The 24,061-nt window shown below is 43.9% G+C and overlaps 1 protein-coding gene across 3 annotated transcripts; it reads right to left on the reverse strand.

The window, feature by feature from the left end:
* Positions 1 to 218: 218 nt before the first annotated feature.
* On the reverse strand, positions 219 to 18,633 carry RABEPK (Rab9 effector protein with kelch motifs). 3 transcript variants are annotated; one of them, XM_082842233.1, is made up of 8 exons: positions 18,584 to 18,633; positions 17,315 to 17,379; positions 14,388 to 14,545; positions 10,207 to 10,359; positions 5,892 to 6,053; positions 3,182 to 3,331; positions 791 to 940; positions 219 to 517 (listed from the first exon to the last, which is right to left on the reverse strand). In XM_082842233.1, exons 2-8 carry the CDS (start codon positions 17,365 to 17,367, stop codon positions 228 to 230), a joined length of 1,116 nt encoding a protein of 371 aa, XP_082698359.1. In that variant the 5' UTR covers positions 17,368 to 17,379; positions 18,584 to 18,633; the 3' UTR covers positions 219 to 227. The 3 variants fall into 3 exon arrangements, with proteins under 3 accessions (XP_082698359.1, XP_082698361.1, XP_082698360.1); XM_082842235.1 differs by lacking the exon at positions 10,207 to 10,359; XM_082842234.1 differs by lacking the exon at positions 18,584 to 18,633 and having other exon boundaries at positions 17,315 to 17,498.
* Positions 18,634 to 24,061: the final 5,428 nt, after the last annotated feature.

A 24,061-nucleotide genomic window follows, 5' to 3' on the forward strand; every position in this document is an offset into this window, starting at 1 on the left:
TAACAATCAGCCAATCTATTAGTTACCTGGGTTGTATTGCTGGTAAAACTCTTTATATGATAGAGGTTTTTGCCCTGGGCTATCCAGTTCATCTCTTTACCTACCAAAGTAGGTAAAAGCCAGAGGGATATATAGTGCAGAAGATTTTGGAGGTATGAAACAACTAAGGTTTCATTTAACTTTTCTGAAAGTAATTGACATCTAAAAGTAGTAAAAATGTGGTTTTATTAATCAACTACAGTCACAATACAATCATTATAGATTTCCCCTTCCGTATTCATCCCACCAAACACAAAGCAGAGTAGTGTGTCAGTCTGACCTTCTTCGTGAGAGTCACCACCTTGGGTTACTCCTTTCTCAGTGGAATCCCCTTTCTCAGCAGCACAGTTTAGAGTGGCAGAATTTGAATCTTCTTTCTCAGTACATGTCACTGGCCATGGAATGATACACATGGAATGGTCCAATCGTCCAGGGGGTAGAAAAGTATCAAATTTAAGCAAGGTCCAATGCTGCTTTTCTATTTTGGAAAAAAAAAGAAAAGAAAAGGGTCTGTGTTAAGAAATTTCCAGAAATGCTCTGTGATGTGCTGTATCACCTGAGCCCTAACAGAAACAGGAAATAAAAGGGAAAAACCCCTAATGGCACTGTTACTGCTTTGATGACGTCATTCCCTAAAAGTTTGGTTGTCATTCTTTCGGATTTAGATGTGGAGGGACCAAAAAGCATTGTGATACTTTTCAAAGAATGGTCACATTTGCTTAAAGACTCACAGTGAACAACATCTGCTCACCTATGTGATACTGGTACATTGTGCTCAGGGCTCCAGTGGGAGTCATCCCTCCAAAGATATACAGGTGCTTTCCTACAGCCACAGCTGAGTGGGCAGCACAGCCTGTGGGAGCTGCCCCAGTGGGACTTAGCTTCTGCCACTTCATGTCACCTGCCAAGAGATAGAAAGTGTTTAGGTACAACATGGCCTAGACTGTGGTTTCCAACTTAACCTGTCAGACTCCTGCAGTTTGCAAACCAATCACTGAACTTCATTCACTGAGAGCTCTGAGAGATCCTATAGCAAGGTTTGGTGTGCACAAAAATCACTGGGGGAGCTGAAATTCTGTTTGGCTAGTCCAGGGAGGGAGGGAGGGGCTCAGTAATCCATAATTTTAACGAGCATCCCAGGTGATTCTGATGTGGGTGGTCTTTGGAGCACACTGAGGAATGTGATCCAGTCTTTGGTGACCATCACCATTAAGTATTTTGGAGCCCAGAAGTAGGTGAGGTTCCAACTGTGTGTGTGTGGGTGTGTGTGTGTTGTGTGTGTGCAAGCATGCCTGTATGTGCACACACGTGCATGTTTGAAATACAGTTCCTTAAAAAGCAACTTTGTGAGTACTGGCTAGACACTTTAAGTATCTTGCTTACTTCATTCTCTTAATAGCAGTATGCAATTGCTATTACTTCTGCCTACCTTCTTTCTTCTTAAAGATGAAGAAATAGGATTAGAGAGGGAAAGAGACTTGTCGGAGATCCCACAGCTAGCAGGTGGCAGAGCTAGAATTGTACTCAGGTCTGACTCCAAAACCTGTGTTCTCTATGCTGTAATGTGCTGCCTCAGCACCTATTTCCAATCTATTTCTGCAGGTAGTTGCAACTTTTCAGACAAGAATTTAAATGAGGCAGGATATCGCTGGATTTTAGGTTTTAGAGAACTACCTGGGCTGGAAAGGAGAAAAAGTAGTTAGGAAGTAGTTCCTTGCATAAGAGAAAAGGACTTTCTTTTTTAAAATAAGCATTAAGGGACTTCCCTTGTGGTCCAGTGGTAAAGAATCCACCTTCCAATGCAGGGGACGCAGGTTTGATCCCTAGTCAGGGAACTAAGATCTCACATGCTGTGAGGCAACAAAGCCCATGCGCTGCAACTACTGAGCTCGCGCGCCTCAACTAGAGAACCCCCGTGCCACAAACTACAAGAGCCCACGCTCTCTGGAGCCCGTGCATTACAACTAGAGAAGAGAAAACCCACACGCCACAACTAGAGAGAAGCCCGTGCACTGCGATGAAAGATCCCACATGCTGCAATGAAGATCCTGTGTGCCTCAACTAAAACTCTGGGCAGCCAAAAAGCTAAATTAAAAAAATTTTTTTTAAGAAAAAATAAATAAAATAAGCATTAAAACTCTGTTTGACTGCTTGCAAGGAATGCTTCTGTGAAGATATTTTCCATCTGTCAGTTCAAGGCAGGGGTCCAGCAACTCAGAGTTGGAAGGGAGAATCACCCAGTCCAGCCAAATATCCTAGGCAATGCAGGAATCCCAGCCAGTATCAGCTGGCCTCAGATGTCACCAAACCAGAGAACCTATTGTTTGGCAAGGTAGCCCGATACATTGCACAGCAGTTCTCATGCATTCTGCCCATAATTCCAATTCCTGTCGTCTGGAGCAACGCAGAACATATTCATTTGTTCATCTGTCCACTTTTTTTAAAAAATATTTTAAATTTTTTGGCTGCACTGTGCGGCATACAGGATCTTAGTTCCCCAACCAGGGATCGAACCCATGCCCCCTGCAGTGGAAGCGCGGAGTCTTAACCACTGGACCACCAGGGAAGTCCCTATCTGTCCACTCTTAACAGATATGCACTCATCACTCAAGACCTGCCAGACACTGTGCTCAATGCTGGAAATACACTGGCGGAAAAAAAGAGACAAAGTCTCTGCCCTAAAGGAGCTCATAGTCTGCAAGAATGATCCAGAAAGAGTCCAGGCTCTCTAGGGCACATCAGCCCTTCAGACACTTAAAGACAATTCTCATGTTATCACTAACTTTCCTTTTCTCAGTGTTCTTAACAATTTAGCGTGACAGTTCTGGTTGTCCACCTCCAGACACACTCTAGAAGTTATCCATGGGGTTAATGGGTACTGCTTGAAAGAAATCCAGTCGGGAAACACAAAGCATAATGAATTTTAATGAAAGAGCAGGGTTGTTGGAAGGATAAGAAATAATGAATGGCAAACAGAAATACCTGCTTTTATTGTTATTATTATTTCTTATTATTATTCAGGCCACATTTCACAGAATCTAGTGAAGATTCTGCTGCCTGGTCAAGAGCAAGGCTCTAGTCAATCAAACCTATTTTATTCAATCCTAAGCAGACAAGCCCCCATGCCCTCCACCCTACTTACTGATATCAATGCAATGGAGATCATCATAGAAGCTGTCCTCTGCCAAGCCTCCATGGATGAAGAGCTTTGTCCCTGCTGCCACCATCACATGACCATGCCGGGGGGATGGAGGTTTTCCAAGTGTCTCTGGTTGTGACCAGGTCAGGGTATCTAGAAAAATAAATTCAGTGACGTTAGATGACAAAGCTATGAAGCAAGAACCCGAGAAATATACCAAGCCTCACCTCCCAGTAAGCAGAGATGCTCCAAGCAGAAAGGGACCTGGGGGGTCATTCACTGCAACTTGCCAACCCAACCCAGGCCTCCCTCCATCCGCAGCCTTTACAGCCTCTACTGGTACACATCCAGGGCTGGAGAATTCACTGCCTAATATGCCTGCCCCTTCTACTGGGCAATAAAGAACCATTTCTTGCTTTGAATTAAAAAAAGACCTCCCTTAAGTTTCTTCAACCTAGAACTGCCACAGAGTTAAAAAGAATGAATCTACTTCTTCTGGGACAGGCCTTCAGAGTTTTCTCTTTTTTTTTTTGACTTTTCTCTTTTTTAAGACAATATTCTTAATTGATTTGCTGGAAGGGTGGAGAAAAAAATAGACTACTTTTAAAGTTAGCAGGGCCTCCTGAAGTGGTTGTATAGGATAATGGTTAGAGCATGGGATTTGGAGTTAAAACCAGGTTATTTCATTGAATAACTATGTGGCCTTGCACCAGTTACTTCTATAAGCTTCAGTTTCTGTAGTTGTAAAATGAGGAGAAATTACCTGATAATACCTACCTCTCAGGGTTGAAGCATGGATTAAATGAGATAATACACGGAAAGCACAGGCACAGAGAAAGTACTCAATACATGAGAGTTATTAATATGGGTATGATCCAAATAGTGCAGATGTATTTTACATGTTGAAAACCATTCATATCTTCAAAATTGTACATATACAGAATTCAGGAAAATTAATCATTTCAACATACCAGATAAGTCTTAAAGGAGTGCTACAAAAATTATCTGAGACAAAAGCCTGCCAAACAACTTATCTCCGAATTACCATTTGTGACATGCCTGAAGGTTGTTCAAGGAGCCCCTAGAGTCCCAAAGAATACAATTTGAAATAATCAGAAAAAGTTTACGCATAAATATGTTTACCACAGCATTGTTTGTAATAGAGAAGAATTGGAAATAGCCTAAGTCCATCAACAGGTGAATGGGTGAGTTATTGCTACAGTCATGATAGAATACTATGTATTCATTAAAAACATTGAAAGAACTTTGTGATTACAGGGGAAATGCTTAAGTGAAAAATACAGGATACAAATAGTACACCTAGAATTATCTCTGCTATTTAAAAAAAAAACCCACCATAGTTGTACTGAAATGTTAACAATTTTGGGGTGACAGTATTTTATATATATGTACATATATATTTTTTTCTCTTACAGTTTTATATATTCAAAACCAATATTATTTAAAAATTTAAAACCGCTTTAAAAGAATCACACAGTTCATTCTTTCTGGATAAAGTCATACTGTGACGTGTCTTAATTCTTAAACTTTTTAAGTTTGAAATTTTGCTTATTGCCTTTTCTCAAAAAAGGCTGCAAAAACACACATGAAAATTATTTTTGTCACATGCTATTTGTGACATGAATATTTGTGCTATAAATATTTGTAAAGTATTCATAAATGCCCACTAGTAAGAGGAAGAAATGTAAATAAATACTACTTAGACAAAAATTTGGCAAGAGGTCTCACAATTTTAAATGTTCATACCATTTTGACCCTACGTAATTCCACTTCCTAGCATCTAGTCCATATTAAATGTTGTAACATGTACAGAAATTAATGTATATATTCACTGTAACACTGTCAGCAAAATGTCAGTCAATAGGAAAATGACTGAATGAATAGGGATTCCCACAGAAAGATATGCTTTGCAAGGAAATTTCTGACTTAGGAAAGATCCATGATGTGCGATTAAATGAAGGAATAATAATGATAATACAGTGATTATTTATTAGGTGCTTCCTATGTGTCAGGCACTGTGCTATGCACTGTATCACATTATCTCATTTAATCTTTCCAACTCTTTGTGGTAGGCACTATTACTATCTCTATTTTACACACTAGAGAGATTAAGAAATTAGTCTTAAGTAATACAGAAACTAGATGTCAGATCTGGTCTTGAGTTCCTGTCCTATGGCTTCAAAGTTTATACTTTCGACTAGTACTAAGATCTACCCTTAGACCTGCAAAAGTAAGAGGTAGACCAACATTTATAATTTAATAATTCTATGTGTGTGTTTTAAAGTTTTCATATAATTTCAAAATCCATAGAAAATTCATAGATGTTCATAAACACATGTGCATATGATTTATAATTGCACAGAAAAATCTGGAGGTAGACATTAGGAATGGCTAACAGTGTTTACCTCTGTCTGGGGAGTGGGAAGGAAAGGTGTAAGGGGCAACATTTTACTTTTTTGTTTTATAAACTATACTGTTTAAATTTTTTTAATTGATCAAATTATTCCTTTTTAAATGCAAATTTTGCTATGGGTAGAAGATATCAGCTAAGAGATATACTGCAGAAGTCTAGAAGTGAGACACACAGCCAGGTTGTCATATTCTAACCTTTGCTTCCTACATCGGGTAAGCTGCAGGCTGGGGTAACCCCGACCAGGTAAGTGGCAGCCCCAGGGTTCCCCCGAGTCCATACTTGCATCAAACACATGCAGCTTCACATCCTGCACGGGCTGGGCGCCTCTCTCTCCGCCCCCAAAGACATACAGCTGGTTTCCGATGGTTGCCGATGACGTGTGGAATGTTCTTGGGGATGGTGGTGGGCTGGTCACCTTTGGCATAGTCCAAGTCCTCGTTTCTGGTCCACAGAGAAGGTAGGTATCTAAAACACCCAGGCTGAGGGGCCTCTGACATCAACTCTGGGTCTGGGCAAGGTCACTTTGCAAACCTCAATCCTTAAGGCAGACAGTGTAGGTCTAGGCGGGGATCTCATGCCACCAAATTCAAGGAGGGGTAGGGGGCAATACTTAGAGTTTGCCCAGATAGACCCAAATTCCCAAGATTGAAAAGCCACAAGTACAATTAAGAATGAGGCCAGTTTGTTTTTGGAGGCCTTCAAATATCCTCTCTGAAACCTCTTCCCCTTTGATGACTGACTACCCTGCCCTGTGCCCATTCAGAGGAGCCCAACAGCTGCTAAAATTCATTCCCACTAGATGCAAGAAACTAAATGTGCCAAGTTTCTCAGGATATGTGGCCATTAAAAGAAAGTAGACAATATTATTACAGTTTCAGTAGTAGCAGTAATTGTCCCTACTACACAGTAAGTACTAAATAAATACTAGTTTCCTCATTTTACAGATAAGGAATTGAAGCAGAGACAGATTAAGGCACTCATTTAAGGTTACATGGCTAGTAAATGGCTGAGTTGGGATTCAAATTCTGTTTCAACACCACCAAGATCTATGTATTTTCCACTCTTCTGACTTGAGAATAAAATTTCACCACGTGGGTAGGTGGACAGAAGCTTATTTCTTTCCAGAATGAAGCATGAATTTTATAGAAACACAAGCAGTAACTGAGCACCTCCCTTGTGCGGAATCATTGCCCTGAGCACTCTGCCATCCCCAACATCCTCAGTCAACCCTGGGAGGCGGATGGAAAGTATCTCCACTTTGCAGATGAGGGAACTGAAGCTCAGAAAGTCTAAATCCTTTCTCCCAGGTCACAGTGTTAGTGAGTAGGAGAGCAGATCTGTCAAAACTCCCATACTTATTCCACTACAACACACGAGGAATTCTTCCTCCCTCCCTTCCTCCTTCCCTCCTGTGCCACATGGCTTGTGGGATGTTAGTTCCTCAATCAGGGATTGAACCTAACCCCACGGCAGTGAAAGTGCCAGGGAATTCCCAGGAATTATTTCTTGACTGGGAAATTCTGTGCCTTTTGTAAAGGTCTTCATTCAGTAATACAAAGTGGCGCACGAAGCATGTGTAATATGTGTAGGACTCAAAACATGAACCTGGAGACCAAACAAGTCTCAGCCTATATCCAAAACATAATGGGGACTTCCCTGGTGGTCCAGTGGTTAAGATTCCACACTTCCGCTGCAGGGGGCACGGGTTCGATCCTTGATTGGGGTACTAAGACCTGCAAGCTGCATGGACAAAAAAACAAACAAACCCCAAAACAAAGCATAATGTAATTGTCTCTATAGCTACAGGTCTTGGGTAGTTTTTGGATTTTAGGGGGAGTTAGAAGGGGCACAACCTCCAAGTTCAGAAGATCCTGGGATCCTGGTGTGGCTACCAAGCCAAATGTTAGCACAAATAATACGAAAGGAGTCCTAAGCCAGCTGAGGGACTCGCCTTAGTAACAAAAGCAACTAATGATTCCCCTACATCTTTCATATTTCTTGGGCATGGTGTCAAACTATACTTTCTAGGAGAGAAAAAGGATCTGGTGGAAAATCAATTCCTTTGACAAAAGCTTTCCAAATTCTCACTATTTTATTTAAATAGATGCCATCATTGAAAATCAAAGGAACTGATCTCCATCCAATCTAGAACTGATTTCCATCTGTCGAACCATAGCTACATCAACCACAACAACAATTATTGAGCATTAAGTATGTGCCAGATTTGAGTTAATTTAAATTCTTGCCAAACTTAACAAGGTAGGAACTGTTACTATCCCAAAATGACAAAGACCAGCTGTCGTAAAAATAAATCTGTTATCGATAGAGGGAACTGGGCAAGAGTTGACTGTTATGTGAAAAATGTCCAGATTCCTAGTAATTAACAAAATGCATATTTAAACAATTAGATACAAGGGGGTTTTTGCCTATCAAATTAGCAGTGCTTAAAAATGATAAATTCGATACTGGTCAGGAGTGAAACAAGAACTATTAAACACAGTTGGAGAGAGGATAAGTTGAAAAAAATCTTTCTGGATAGGGAATTCCCTGGTGGTCTAGTGGTTAGGATTCTGGGCTTTCATTGCCGTGGCTTGCGTTCAATCCCTGGTTGGGGAACTGAGATCCCGCGAGCCACGCAGTGCAGCCAAAAAGAAAAAAAGTTTAAAAAAAATCTTTCTGGAGAGCAATTTGATAGCATGTACTAAAATCCTTAAAGTCCAGTGTTTTATCTAGTTCTTTTATTTCTGGGCATGAGCTCTAAGACAATAATTCTTTTTTTTAAAAAACATGGAAGAACTTTCTTTTTCTTTTTATTTACTTATTTTTGGCTGTTTTGGGTCTTTGTTGCTGCGTGTGGGCTTTCTCTACTTGCAGCGAGCAGGGGCTACTCTTCGTTGCGGTGCACAGGCTTCTCGTTGAGGTGGCTTCTCTTGTTGTGGAGCATGGGTTCTAGGTGCGCGGGCTTCAGTAGTTGTAGTGAGTGGGTCCAGTAGTTGTGGCTCGCAGGCTCTAGAGCGCAGGCTCAGTAGTTGTGGCACACGGGCTTAGTTGCTCCATGGCATGTGGGATCTTCCCGGACCAGGGCTCGAACCCGTGTACCTTGCATTGGCAGGCAGATTCTTAACCAGTGCGCAACCAGGGAAGCCCCTACCTAAGGGGAATAATCTGAAATACAGTCAATGATTTCTGAACAAAGATGTTCAACGCTTTGTTATTTATAATGATAAAAATCTGAAGACAACCTATATGTTAAAAAAAAAACAACTGGGGAATTATGGTATTGTCATAAAAATTGAGGGACTTCCCTGGTGGTACAGTGGTAAAGAATCCACCTTACAAAGCAGGGGATGCGGGTTCGATTCCTGGTCAGGGAACTAAGATCCCACATGCCACGGGGCAACTAAGCCCTCGCGCCTCAACTAGAGAGTCCGCATGCCACAAACTACAGAGCCCATGCGCTCTGGAGCCCGCGCGCCACAACTAGAGAGAGAAAACCCACACGCCACAACTAGAGAGAAGCCCATGCGCCACAACGAAAGATCCCATGTGCCGCAACTAAGACCCAATGCAGCCGAAAATAAATTAAATAAATTAAAAAAAATCTTAAAAAAGTGTGCTTCAGCCATTAAAAATGATTTCAACAAAGCCTTATTAATAGGGAATTATTTCTGTGCTAATTATGAAATTAAAAAGAAAAAGATACAAGAGCGTAGTGGTGAAATAGGATGATCTCAGGTTTATAAAAATGCAGAGAAAAGACAGAAAGGAAGTACACAGAACTGTTATTAATAGCCTTAGGTCACAGGATTGTGGATGGCTTTTGTCCACTTATTTACACTTTTCAAATATTTTACAATGAATATAAACTATATTTATAAAGAGAAAAACAACAACAAAAAATGTTTTTAACTGACAAAAAGTCAGGTCCACCTCCCATGGGTGGTTCAGCAACATCCTCACAGTAGTGATGTCCCCAAACTGCTTCCTCTATGATAAAACTGCCAGTGAGACTTGTCAGGAGCTTTGCACTTTCTGACTAAAAGAAACATACTAAGAGGATCTAGATCAGGGTTTCTTAACTTTGGCACTACTGACATTTTAGACCATATAATTCTTTATTGTGAGGGGCCTTCCTGTGCATTACAGGATGTATGGCAGCGACTCTGGCCTCTACCCACTTGATTCCCTGCCCCGAGGTGTGACATAGCCAACTGTCTCCTGGGGGGCACCATCGCCCCCATTTGAGACCTCCGATGTAGGTGATTTGGGTTCTAGCCTGCCCCAGTCCCTGGCTCCCTGGTGACTTTAGGAAAGTCACTTCCCCTTGTGGGACCTGGGTTGCCCACTTGGCATAGCTTTTCTCTGAAGCCTCATCCAGCTTTGGCTTTTAAGAAATGGATAATTTGTACACGTTACGAGGAAAACAAAATGTAACTATTCTTTTCAGATTCTGCCAGAAGTTAAAATTTCTATTTTCTATGAGGTCAGCAAAGTTAAGCGGATTAGTCAGTACAATCCAAATGCGCTTTGGTACAGGTATTGGAATTGGATTTATTTATCCATTTTGGTAAATAAATAACCTTTGGCTACTTACCGGGATTCAGAACTTGTAGGCAATTTCGATTACCTGACTGGTCGGCACCTCCAAACACCCAGATGCTGTGAGGTGTGCAGGAGGGAACAAAGCTGGCATGCTCGTACCGGGGCAAGAGGCCCTCCGAGGTGGCTAAATCCCACTGGTGTGTTCCTAGAAAACATTTCACCCGGTGCCTAGATTGGGGCTGCCAATGGCTTATACTGGTTGACAAACTTGGGGGAGGGTACTGACGAGAAAAGGGTCAAAAGCATAAGTGAACAACCATCAGATCACTTAAAGGGAATGTGGTCAACCTCCAAAAATTTTTATATCAGACACTTGGGGGGGGGCCGTCTGACTCATCCATAAACCCTCTTCTGTGGGAACTGTCCCCACTCTCCCAACCCCAGGGATAGATCCCAGGAGACTTGGTTGTACTATACCTTGACTTTCTAGCCTTAACTGATAGGGTCAAAGGTAGTCACTGGACCCAAAATGGGCCAATCAGATCCTCTCTCCCAAGAATTTGGAATTCAAACAGATTTCTGGGTTTGGGTGGCCATCTTCTACCATGTGTGGAGAAGGAGAGAAAGCCAAAGTATGGGGAAGAGAAGAATGAAACATCTACATAAAGAAGCAGATCTCTCCAAAGAGAGTGAGGGAGGAAGTAGATGGTTTTTGACAGCTTTCTAATTCCTGCTTCCACTCTCTCCTGAGGCTAGGCCAAATCTTCTACCTTTGGATTCTCATTCTTTCTTTCTTTTTTTTTGCTGGTTTAAGAGAGTTTCTATTACCTGCAAGTAAATGACTTCCGGCTAAAACAATTTCACAGACTTAATAGCTAACTTATTAGTTATTTTAATTAGTAAACCACTTACATATGACCTTTACAGGCATTATCTTGTTACATTATTACAAGTGCCAAGTGAAGCAAGTTATTATCCCTGTTTTATGGGACACTGAAGTCCAGATGGTTTAGGTGGTTTAGCCAGAGTCACAAAGCTAGTAATAGGTCACGAAAGAATTGTAACTGTACTAGACAGCAAGCTTCTTGAGAGCTGAAAGATATTTAATTTACCTTTGATTTCTTAGTGCAGGGTATAGAAATTCAAATGCCTACAGAGGATTGGAGGAAATTGGAGAATGAGAGCCCCACTGATAGGTGGCAGCTCAGTTGCAAAAAACTGTCACCATGTAGACATACAGGCATACGGATGTCAGATCTTCCAAGATTATCAAGAGAGGCCAAACCACTTCAAGTTTTACATGTAGACTCTCCTGCACATTTGGTTAGTAAACAACTGAGATCAAAACAATACACAGGGGCACCCCTGGTGGCGCAGTGGTTAAGAATCCGCCTGCCAATGCAGGGGACACGGGTTCGAGCCCTGGTCTGGGAAGATCCCACATGCCGCGGAGCAACTAAGCCCGTGGGCCACAACTACTGAGCCTACGCTCTAGAGCCCGCCAGCCACAACTACTGAGCCTGCGCACCTGGAGCCCGTGCTCCGCAACAAGAGAAGCCACCGCAATGAGAAGCCCATGCACCGCAACGAAGAGTAGCCCCCGCTCACCACAACTAGAGAAAGCCCACGCGCAGCAACGAAGACCCCATGCACCCAAAAATAAATAAAATAAAATAAATAAATTTATTTTAAAAAAAACACAACAGTAGACAGCAACATTACACACAGACCTAACAAAACATGTAACAAAACACCAATTTTCTTCTGCCATTGTGTGGTACATAGTAGTCACTCATTCATTCATCCAAATACTTATAAAGCACCTACTCTGTGCCAGGCCCTGTGGTAATGGCTGGGGATACAATGAGAAGCAATATAAAAGACAGACAACAAACAATCACATGTGAAAAGGGCTGTGAAGGGGGATAAAGATGGGGAAGTACAGGATACTATGGAAACACAGAGAGTGGTTGTGTCATTGTGATCTACATTAAGAAATACACATTTGGTCTTCATCTGTTCCAGGCACAGAGCTCTGAAAATCCCTGTGACGACCTAAGTGATACGACTGATAAAGGTGTCTTTTATTATTGATAACAAATCCCCAGTCAACCACACCTGAGTTTATGTTAATGAGGTGACTTTTGGAAAGCCCCTAAGGATGGGAGCTGGTTGCCAGGGGAACTAACCATGACATTACGGGGTTAGAACTTTTCAGCCCCAGACAATGCCCCCTACCCCCAACTCCGGGGAGAGAAGAGAGCCACCAATGGTCATAACTTACTCAATTATCCCTCCATAAAAAAAGGAGGGGTTGCAAGAGCTTCCAGGCTGGTGAACTCATGGAGGTATTGCAAAGGTGGGGCACCTGGACAGGGCACGAAATGCCTCTTCCCACATACTTTGCCCTATGCATCTCTTCTATCTGGCTATTTTCCTGAACTCTGTGAGCCTCTCTAGCAAATTAATGGAACCTGAGGCGGGTGACATGGGAACCTTCCATTTATAGTTGGTCGGTCAGAAGCACAGGTGGACTTGTGATTGGCATCTGAAGGGGAGCAGGGAGAGTCTTGTGGACTGAGCCCTTCATCTGTGGAATCGGATGCTAATTCCAGGCAGAACTGAACTGAGTTGTAGGACGTCCAGCTGGTGTTGCAGAATTATTTGGTGTGGGGGAAAATCCCCACACATCTGTCAGTCAGAAGGGAAGTATGGAAGACTAGTGTTGAGAGGAGGCATGGGAATAGAGAAGGAAAACAGAAGAGTCTCTCCTTTATAGTGGCAGTGCCTAAACTAGTCCTAAACTAGTGGCAGATGTATCAGGGCAAGGTTCCTGATGAAAGTGTCATTTAACTGGGATCTGACAGATGAACAGTAGCCAGATGATAAGGAAAAGGAAGAGCCTTCCAAGCAGAGGGAACAATACGGTAAGTCCCCTACATACGAACCTTTGAGCTGCAAACTTTCAAAGATGTAAACGTGCATTCGCATGTCCAAATCACGTAAGTTTGTTCACATGTCTGGCGTTATCTGTAAAAGTTGGGTACCTAGGCTAACTTTGTTGGACTTAAGAACAAATTGGATTGGCTTCCCTGGTGGCGGAGTGGTTAGGAATCCGCCTGCCAATTCAGGGGACATGGGTTCGAGCCCTGGTCCAGGAGGATCTCACATGCCGTGGAGCAACTGAACCCGTGCACCACACTACTGAGCCTGAGCTCTAGAGTCCACGAGCCACAACTGCTGAAGCCCGTGCACCTAGAGCCCGTACTCCACAACAAGAGAAGCCACTGCAGTGAGAAGCCCGTGCACTGCAATGAAGAGCAGCCCCTGCTTTTCGCAACTAGAGAAAGTCCACGTTCAGCCCACGCGCGGCAATGAAAAAACCCAACTCAGCCAAAAATAAAAAATTAAGGAAAAATAAGAACAAACTGGACTTACAAGTGAGCTCTTGGAAAATAACTCATTCTTATATAGGGCATTTACTGTATATGCAAAGGGTTGGAGACCAAAAGAGTTCAAGGAACTGAAGGATATTCAGTGGAGCAAGTGTGGGTTTGGGGGAGCTAAGAAATGAAGTTGGGGATAGCCTGAAATTGGGGAGTGACATGATCAGATTTATATTTTAGAAAATACTCAGCTAAGTATGGAAAATGCAGTGTACAGGAGGTAAACTTGGAAGCAGGCAGACCAGTGAGGAGGCTGTTGTAACAGTCTAGCTGAAAGATAATGATGCTTCGACTACAGTAGTAGCAGTGCAAATGGACAGACGTGGATGAAAATAAAAGATATTTAGGATTGGTGATTAATTGGCTACGTGGATAGAAGAGGTGGAGGCGTCAATGCTTCCCAGAGAAATAGTTGATGAATGAATGGCTGGTTATCCAGGGCTCCATATGGGCTCTTTCCCCCAAATCAAGGAGGTCTTGGTTGGGTGGGTATATTCCTGGAGTCTTGAGACCTTAGGGACCTCTCAGTGACATTCATTTTCTCAGAGAAAAACCCTACTGTCTGGTCTGAACTGATAGTCTTAGGAATGGTCATGGCCGGCAGCACAAAGTCCTGCTCTCTGGCCATATAGGGTATGTGCTCCGCAGCTGCTGGTCTTTTTTTTTTTCTGGCCACGCCGAGTGGCATGCAGGATTCCAGTTCCTCGACCAGGGATCAAACTGCAGTAGAAGTGCAGAGTCCCAACCACTGGACCGCCAGGGAACTCCCCACAGCTGTTGGTCTTACCGAGATCTATGGTGTGCACATCTGAGAAGCTCCTGTTTGGATCTGCTCCCCCAACAATGAAGACCTTCCCTCTCTCGGCATCACCAACAGGGGGTAAATATGAGCAGCTATGGCCAACTCGAGCACAGGGGCTGTCTCCAACCGGGGTCAAGGTGTACCTGCCAAAGGGAGGGTATATTCAGGAGGCCTGAGCAGAGAATAAATGCAGCAGTATATTCTTTGCATTCCTCATGGAACAGTCACCAGAATGAAGGGTCTTATACATACACAGTCATTTTAGATCATGTCCAGCAAAGCAGCATTTTCCTAATTAATGAACAGTACCTTCCCTTTGCACATAACCTTTGACTTTTCAATTTTGTCACTACTTTCATCTCACATTAACTTAGTGGGGATGCCCTGGGCTAGTAATTGTCCCCATTTGGTAGAGGGGGAAACTGATACCCAGAAATGTCCAGTGTGTGTCCTGGCACAGGATGGTAGTTATGAACATGAGTTGCAATTTCAGACAGACCTAGTTCAAGTCCCAGTTCAAGTGCTTTCTTGATGTGTGCTCTTTTGGAAGTCACTTTACCTTTCTGAACCTTAGTTTCCTCATTTGTAAAACAAAGACAGCAATAGTTCTCACCCGTGAAGAATGAGATGCAATCTTGTAACATGGCAGGAAGGACTCAGTTAATCATGGCTAGAGCTTTATGTGTAATCACATGAGAACAGCCCCAAAGCTCTTGCCACTAGCCAGTGATGCTTCCCTCTGCCATGTAATATTCTCCATCATTCACTGATTCTTTTTTTTTTTAATTTAATTTATTTATTTTTGGCTGCACTGGGTCTTTGTTACTGTGCGCGGGCTTTCTCTGGTTGCAGTGAGCGGGGGCTACTCTTCGTTGCAGTGGCTTCTCTTGTTGCAGAGCACGGGCTCTAGGAGCCCGGGCTTCAGGAGTTGTGGCTTGCGGGCTCTGGAGCGCAGGTTCAGTAGTTGTGGCGCACGGGCTTAGTTGCTCCGCGGCATGTGGGATCTTCATGGACGAGGGCTCAAACCCATGTCCCCTGCATTGGCAGGCGGATTCTTAACCACTGCAACACCAGGGAAGCCCCATTCACTGCTTCTTAAGAGCTTTTCCAGATTACTCATAAAGCTCGACCTGATGCAAGACAAAACTAGGACTTTGAAAAATCAAATACAGGATCCATTCATTCTGTTCTGTAAAGTTATTCTGAATGCTGACTGAGAAAGCACACTTCTTCAAGCTTTCTGGGTGGAAAAGAAAGCTCTGCAGCTGTTTTTCAGGCCCAGTCTTATCTGTCCTCTCTGACATTTGGTACTCTTGGCTCTTCCCTCCTTCTCATACCTTTCTCCTGACCTGGCTTCCCCACACCCATTCCATTTGGTTCTCTATCCACCTGTCTGGCTGCACTTTCTGTTTCCTTCTCTGACTCCTTTCCCTCCAGCTTTCTCCCAATCCTCATGAGTTCTCTTCTCAGTCTAGGTTTGCTTGCCTGATCAATTTTATATGTACTGATGGCTTCAATTACCACCCATCTACCATACATGTTCATCAGTGACTTTCAAATCTCTATTTCTTTTCCAGATCTCTCTTCTGATGTCCAGATTCACACATTCCACATTGTCACCTGAATGACTACTAACCACATACCATGCGTGCTGCTAACTTCGCCACAACCCTGGATTCACTTAACTTGCACAAAACCCCTCTAGGGACAGTACTATTATCATCATCTGAGGTTTACAACTGAGGACCTGTGGCTTAGAAAGGTTAAATGACTTATTCAAGAGCACACAGCCATCCAGCTACATGGTGAATAAGACAAAAGAAGTCCCTGCCTTTACAACCCTGACAGACTAGTTGGGAAGAAAAACACTAAACAGATAATTTCCAAATATCCATTTCATTTCAGTTGTGTTATAAAGGAGTACAGGATATATACAGGATATATAGTATGAGAACATATCACAGGGGGACCCTACCCTGTAAGGAGAGGTAGGTGGGGACAGAGGTGGTCAAAGAAGTCTTCCTGAAGGAGCCCCATTTGAGATCTGAAGTATGAGTAGAAGTTAGCTGGGCAAAGAGAGGGACAAAAGATGGGGGGAAAGGATGATCCAGGTAGAGGGACCAGCACATACAGTTCCTGAGTGGGACAGTGCAAGCCACATTAAAGGAAGAGAAAGAGAACAAAGGCTGAGTAACAGGACTTGAGGTTGGAAAGACAGGCAGGGACAGATCACGCAGGGCCCAGTGGGCCATTTTAAGGACTCTGGTTTTTATCCTAAGACCAATGGAGAGGCACAAAAGGTTTTAAACCAGGGAATGCCATGATCAGATTTATGATGTGTAGAGAGCAAGAGTGGACGCATGGAAGCCAGATCAGGGGCTCTCCTCCAAGGTCCTGCAGAAGCATTGCCTCCTCTCTACAGCCCTCTGTGCGTCCTGCTTCAGCACCGGTCACTGTTCCCCCACTACACTGAGACTATTCACCTTTGTACCTGCAGCACCTACACAGCGGCTGGCCCTGTCAGGCCAGTGTTAGTTGCTGAACGAAGGGTTGGTTGAACAAGCGCTCAAGAAATAGTGAAGCCAGTTTAATCCAAATCCAATTCCCTGAAAGTCTTACAAATGAGTTAGAGCTTGGGGGAAGACACAGTGTTGGAGCTGAGGATGCCAGATGGTCAGTGCCCTACTCTTCCTGGCAAATGGATTTTAATAAAATCAACATCTGCTCTGTGATAATTATTGCCCCACTACCTTTCCCCTGAAGACCTTCTCAGACAGTTTGAGTCTAATTACCAGAAACCGCAGACAGTTTCAACTCTACCCTTTTTCATAGAGGATCAAATATGTTAGTAAAGTACTTATAAATGAAAAAAAAACTCATGTGTTTCTTTGTTTGAATCCTTCCTTACAGACCATGTTGCTTTCCTGGGCTTGTCTCCAGGCTCCAAGACTGGCAGCTGCTTCATGGTGTCCTATGCCTAAGAAAGAAAGGTACTTTTTAGACATTTACAATTATCTTCTACCTAAAAAACACAGCAAATCAGGTTACTTGCCTCTTTAAAAATTTTCCTGTTGATGTACCAATTTCTAGGGCCTGATTAATTTGAATAAGCATTACCAACCTTTTGATATAAACTTATATTTGGGAGGCAACTATGACACAACTTTCATAATCCCATTACAGAGTTTTTTTGTTTTTTGCCTAAAGTTTTCTGTGTCCGTGGTTTTCATAGGAAGGGGTATATATCAAAATAATTTTCAGAGGTCATAAGGTATTTATGTTTATCAAAAGAAAACATTTTTAAAAGGCCAAGAAATACTGAACTCTAGGATAAATCCTGGCCTCAGCATGACATTCAAAGCTTTCTGGTCTCAACCTTCTTTTCAGGAACTCACCACAATTTCTTGCTATATTGAACTGTTCTTACTATATTTGTTCCCCTAAAATGCCAGGCCCTTTCATAAATTGCATCCTGTGCTGCTTCCCTTACCTGAAATGTCCCTTCCCTTCTGGTCAACTAGAAAACTCCTAGTCAACCTCCAAAGCCCAGTTCAAATGTCCCCTCCTTAGTGAAACCTTCCCTGATTTGTTGCTTTCCACTTACATCCTCAAGTTATTTTATTCTCTACCTGAAGGTATCTATTAAGCTATCGTCATTGCAGGGATCACCCTGAATGTAATCATCTATTTAAAACTCTCTAGATTCTAGAATAAATTCCACTAGACTAAATTCCAAGCGAGCTGGGCCTCTCGGATTCATTCAGAGAACCAACCAAGAGGCCCAGCATAGAGCAGAAGTGAGGGATGAGTGAATGAAGAAAGAAAATGGATGAGGTTTCTGGGAGGTGAATGGATAAATCCAATCTTCAGCCTAAGTCACTAACTGCTGTCCCCAAAGCCTAAAGCTCAGTGGGGTTAACTTCACCTGGACCGGGACTTCCAGCAGTCGTCCCTGCCAGGTCCATCCCCCAGTCGCATCCCCGCTTGGCAGCGCTAGGGGACAGGAGACAGGGTCAGGAGAGAACAGGCCGATTCCTTTCCGTCAGTGTGGCTAGGCCGGAGCCAGAGGAGGTCTCCCGAGCGCTTTCCACCCAGCCCAACTCCACTCCCTTAAAGGATGCGGCGCCCCCGCCCCACCCCGCCCGGGAACGCTTCAAACCGGGGTCCCAGAGCCCCCCCACCTCCGGACCGCATTACCTGCGGCGGCTTACTCCAGTCTTCGGACCGTGGCTCCGCCCCAATAGGGGCGGTTCTTGGATCTTCGCCCCTCCTTCAGACCCCGGAAGAGCGCCCCGGCCAACCGCTCTCCACTCCCAGGGCCGGGTCCCCAGGGCGCGCCCTTGGAAGGGAGCCGGGAGGGGTCCTAGCGGCCTGGGTTCAACCCAGCTGTGTATTTCTCCAGAACTAAACTGGCCAGGTCGTCCTGGGGCCTGAGTAAGTAAGCCAGAGCTACTTGGAGACAACTTACAAGCGAAATGCCAGGGGTTGGGCATCCAGTTAGGTGACCCAAATCCCTTGGGCTATTTTAAAGGAGCTAGGATATTTTCAGTTCCAGCGGTTGTTAGAATGGTTTCTGAAAGGGAGAGTTGAGCATGCTTTCCTAGGTGTGAAATTTCCCTACGTAGTCTTTTTTTTTTTTAATTTATTTGGGTATGTGTCGGGTCTTAGTTGTGGCACGGAGGATCTTAGTTGTGGCCCGTGGGCTTCTCTCTAGTTGTGGCCTGCGGGTTTTTTCTCACTAGTTGTGGTGCGCAGGCTCCAGGGTGCATGGGCTCTGTAGTTTGTGGCACGCGGGCTCAGTAGTTGTGGCGCACAGGCTTAGCTGCCCCGCGGCATGTGGGATCTTAGTTCCCTGACCCGGGATCAAACCTGCGTCCCCTGCATTGTATGGTGGATTCTTTACCACTGGACCACCAGGGAAGTCCCCCTGTGCAGTCTTTAGGCCAGTTCAAGCTTTGGCGCCCTAAAGAGCTGACTTACTCCATAATTCGCGTTTGTAACTATAGCAGGCACTATGCCGAACCAGGCAAACCTGGCCCCTGGCCTCCTGGAGTTTACAAACTAGAGAGAGATTAAACAGAAAAACAAATAACTAGGTACGCTTGTAAAAAGTGCAAGGAATAAAAAGTTCATCAAGGAAATATCTATTTTTGCGGAAGATACTTTTCTCTGGGCCCCAGTGTCACCGGTCTGTAAAATGGAGCTAATAAGACTTCTGTCACAAGGTTATGGTGGGGAATACATGAGCTAATGTATATAAACTGCTTAGTGCCCAGTGACTGGCGCAGAGCTGGTTGTATATAAAATGTAATGCTATTCCTAGGCGTAAATGAACTCTAGACACCAGTCGTGAGTGAGATGTATTCATCTACATTACTGGGGTCTCCTTCATAACCATAGGTTCCCTGTGGCTTTCCTGAAAATGGAGAGCTGGCTCACCTATGTCTATGTTTCAGAGAACCCCACAATCAGGAGGGCTGAGTTGTTCCATCCTAGGAATTGGAGGAAACAGCTAAGGAAGGAAATCACAGGAGCGCCAGCTGCACAGAGCTATGGTAGCAGAGTGGGAAGCAGACAGACATACTTGGGTTCACATCCAGGGTCCCGCAGTAACCATCTACCTTGACATTTGGCAAGTTCACCCTCTCTGAGCTCTAGGTTCTTCATCTCTAGATAGGGAACAGTAATTACCTACCTCAGAGAGGGAGCAGTTGAGAGGATTTGATAGTACAGCTGAAAGGTGAACTTGGTAAATCTTTTCACTACTTGAAACCATAACAAAAATTTATTGACAAGATGGAATTTGCAGTCTGTAGCTCTTTTTATTGTTCACATATCCTATTCCAAAGACCTGGAGTCTTTGTGAGTTCCCATGTTAATGGAAAAATCTCCACTGACTGTTTGCCAAAGAGGAGTTTCCTGCTCTCTTTCAGGAAAGAAAACTAAGGCCAGGTTGGCTCTGCCATATGTCCATGTGCATCCAGATGGAGATTTCTGCTCACAGATGCAGAATGCCCTCTCACCCCCTGTGTCTTTAGGCTAAATCCATTTCAAGGTGCCATGCTGGAGTTGCACATAAACAAGAAAAATTGGAAGAGGTTGGTGGGCAAAAGAGCAACTAATTTTCATTGTGGGATCTATGCTTTTAGACTAGAAATCACTTTTCAGGAAGTGCTGGAAAGAACTTTGGAGATCTATTTTTAAATTGGAAATTGAGGCCCAGAGAAGTTAAAATGACTAACCCACATAAATGGGAGAACAGGAACCCAGGTCTCCTGTTTCGTGCAAGGAAGACTAAGAACATATTCCAGTCAGCAAGCTCTGTACACTGTCTCTGTAACACACCACCCAATGTGTCTATCATCTTTTCTAAGAACTCACCCAACTGGGAATGTCAAGAGTGAGGTTCACTGAATGAGGTGGGTCTGCAGGAGGGACCTTCTTACTGCCAGACAGTTTGGTAATGTGAGGACTGCCCCCTATTTTCACTGGAAGGGGATTGTCTTCATTACCTACCTGTTCACTGACTTATCAGCAAGGGAAGCAATGATGCTGGTGACACCTTCCTTTCAAGCACTTTATTGTTTGTAAAGAACGTTCATATCCATCTCCCTATTTGTCTCCCTTCCCAATTCTGAGACGATATTTGAATAGGATTAATTCCCAGTTACTGAGGTTCAAAGATGAAAAATGAGTTGTCAGTTTTTCAGAGGATTGTAAAAAAAAAAAAAATCAAACAACAATAGCATCTTTCCCTCATTTGGGGTTTTTTTTCCTCCAAAAAACTCTAAGCATATTATCCCTATACTTTTTTTTCCCCCTAAAGTCTTAAATCTTACCTCTTCAAAAAGGCCTTTTTTACCCACCCAATATTCAGAGCTAACACAATGCACTCACTGTACACGACATTGTTTTAAACCCTTTCCATATATTAACTCTATTTAACCTCAGTACAAGCCTAGAAGGTAAGTATTCTTATCATCTCCATATGAGGCAAGCACTGTTATTATCGCCACATTGGAACTGAGAAAACTGGAGCACAAAAAGGATACATAACTTTGCCAAAGTCACACAGGGAGTAGTAGAGCCTGGGCTTGAACTCTAGCCATTTGGTGCTACAGTCTGCACACTTTACCTCCACTATGTTGCCAAGCTAAAGTAGGCCTATTCTACCCCATTTTTCTTACAGCACTCCTTCTTTCCCTTTTTTCCCCTTTTTTGCCATTAATCATACTTTGTAATTAATTCTTTCCTTATTTACATGTTTGTTATCAGATTGTAAGTGCCGTAGGGCAGGGATCATATCTGTCTCATTCACATCATAGGTATTTGTTGAATAAATGAAGAAATCTATGCTTGTGGGCACCATTCTGCAACAGACTGTTAAAAATTAATTTTACTTTGAAACAATTTCATACTTACAGAACAGTTATAATACAAAGAACATCACCCAGAGACCTCAATAAAGTTTCACCACATGTTGTCAAAATACACTTTAGGGCCAGAGGATCCAGTCCAGGGTCACTTGAACAACAAATATTTATTGAGCACCTGCTACTATTGGACTATATAACCGTCTCCTAACCGGTCTTTCAGCTGCAATCATTGCCTCCTACAGTCTTACACAGCAGCCAGAGCGACCCTTTTAAAATGAGTTAGATCATGTTACTTCTCTGCTCAAGACTCGGCAATAATTCCCCATTACATCGAAAGTAAAAATCAGTGTTCTTTTCTCTCATCTCCTCTCCTATTCCTCTCACCTTGATCCAACCACACTAATCTTGCCATTTCCCCAAGATTCTAGACATGCTTTTATCTTAGGGTCTCTGCATCAGCTCCTCTCTATAATTTGTCTCAAGTAACTGCGTGGCTAACTCCCCCACCTCCTTGTTGATTCCTAAACATGCATCACTAAATCTCCCTTGCTCTGTTTTTTTTTCCCCCTAGCACTTACCACTTTCTTTTTTTTAAATTTATTTATTTATTTTTGGCTGCATTGGGTCTTCTCTGCTGTGTGCAGGCTTTCTCTAGCTGTGGCGAGTGGGGGCTACTCTTTGTTGTGGTGCACGGGCTTCTCATTGCAGTGGCTTCTCTTGTTGCAGAGCACAGGCTCTAGGCGTGCGGGCTTCAGTAGTTGTGGCACGTGGGCTCAGTAGTTGTGGCTCGCAGGCTCTAGAGCACAGGTTCAGTATTATGGCGCACGGATTTAGTTGCTCCACAGCATGTGGAATCTTCCCAGATCAGGACTCGAACCCGTGTCCCCTGCATTGGCAGGCGGATTCTTTTTTGTTTTGTTTTGTTTGTTTGTTTTTGCGGCATGCGGGCCTCTCACTATTGTGGCCTCTCCCGTTGCGGAGCACAGGCTTCGGACACGTAGGCTCAGTGGCCATGGCTCACGGGCCCAGCCGCTCCGCAGCATGTGGGATCTTCCCGGACTGGGGCACGAACCCATGTCCCCTGCATCGGCAGGCGGACTCTCAAACACTGCGCCACCAGGGAAGCCCATGGCAGGCGGATTCTTAACCACTGTTCCACCAGGGAAGCCCACCACTTTCTCATATACTCTGCAGTTATTTACTATATTATTGTTTAATGGTTTATGTTCTGTGTCCTTTACTGGAATATAGCTACAGGTTGAGGATAGGGATCTTCTTCTATTTTGTTTGCAGAATACCCTAAGCACCTACAACTGTACCTGGCATATAGTTAAGTGTTCAATTAATAGCTGTTGAGTGAAGGAATGTTGAAAGTGTACTAAGTACCAGGTCCTGTTCTTGGTACAACAAAAAAACTCTCTGCCCTTATGGGACACGCACTGAAGTAGACTTAAGCCACCCAGACCTATTCCAGTCTTGGCTCCCCTGCCTATACCCTGTGAGATCTGGGCAAGTTACTCAACCTCTCTGAGCCTTCCTTTGCTATCAATCGTTATAAGGATTAGACAGAAAAACAGCATTTGTATAGTGCCTGGCCTAAGAAGAGCTTTAATATTTGTTTCCTTTCTTTCCAGGCTGGAAAGTTGGTAGCCTGACATCTCTGCCAAGGGTTTAGGCAAGGTTTCTATTAAGGCCTTGGAAAGGTGCAAACAGGTTACTATACGGCCAGGCCTACTCAACTTTTTTTTTTTTGGCCCTACCGTGCAGCATGCGGGATCTTAGTTCCCTGACCAGGGAGGAACCCGTGCCCCCTGCAGTGGAAGCGCATAGTCTTAACCACTGGACCGCCAGGGAAGTCCCCAGGCTTACCCAATTTTTAAGTGAAGGTATTCTGGTGAGAGAATGCTTACAAGGGTCGGAGTGAGAAACCAGGGAATGGCTAGTGTCACCTACTTTGCCATTTTGCATCGGAAAAGCCTCGCTGGGTCCGCAGAGGTGAAAGTCTAGAGGAAAGGAAGGGGAGGAAAAGAAGAGTAGCTGGCCACTACAAAAACTACAAATCCCAGCACACCCCATGGTAAACAACTACGGGTCTCAGCAGTTTCAGCTCCCTGGACCCAGGGAGCTCCGGGGTCGTGCAGCCTGTGTTCTGCGGGAGAGAGCGTGGGGCGTGCCGAAGCAGCGGGGAAAATCGGGTCAAGCTTTACGCCGCTGCGTAGACGCGTCTCACGGGCCGGACGTGACGTAGGGAGGGTTCCGGCTTCGGCCTCTGCCGCTGCCGCC

This window comes from Leucopleurus acutus (genome assembly GCF_964270905.1).
Source record: "Leucopleurus acutus genome assembly, chromosome: 7".
NCBI lineage: Eukaryota > Metazoa > Chordata > Mammalia > Artiodactyla > Delphinidae > Leucopleurus > Leucopleurus acutus.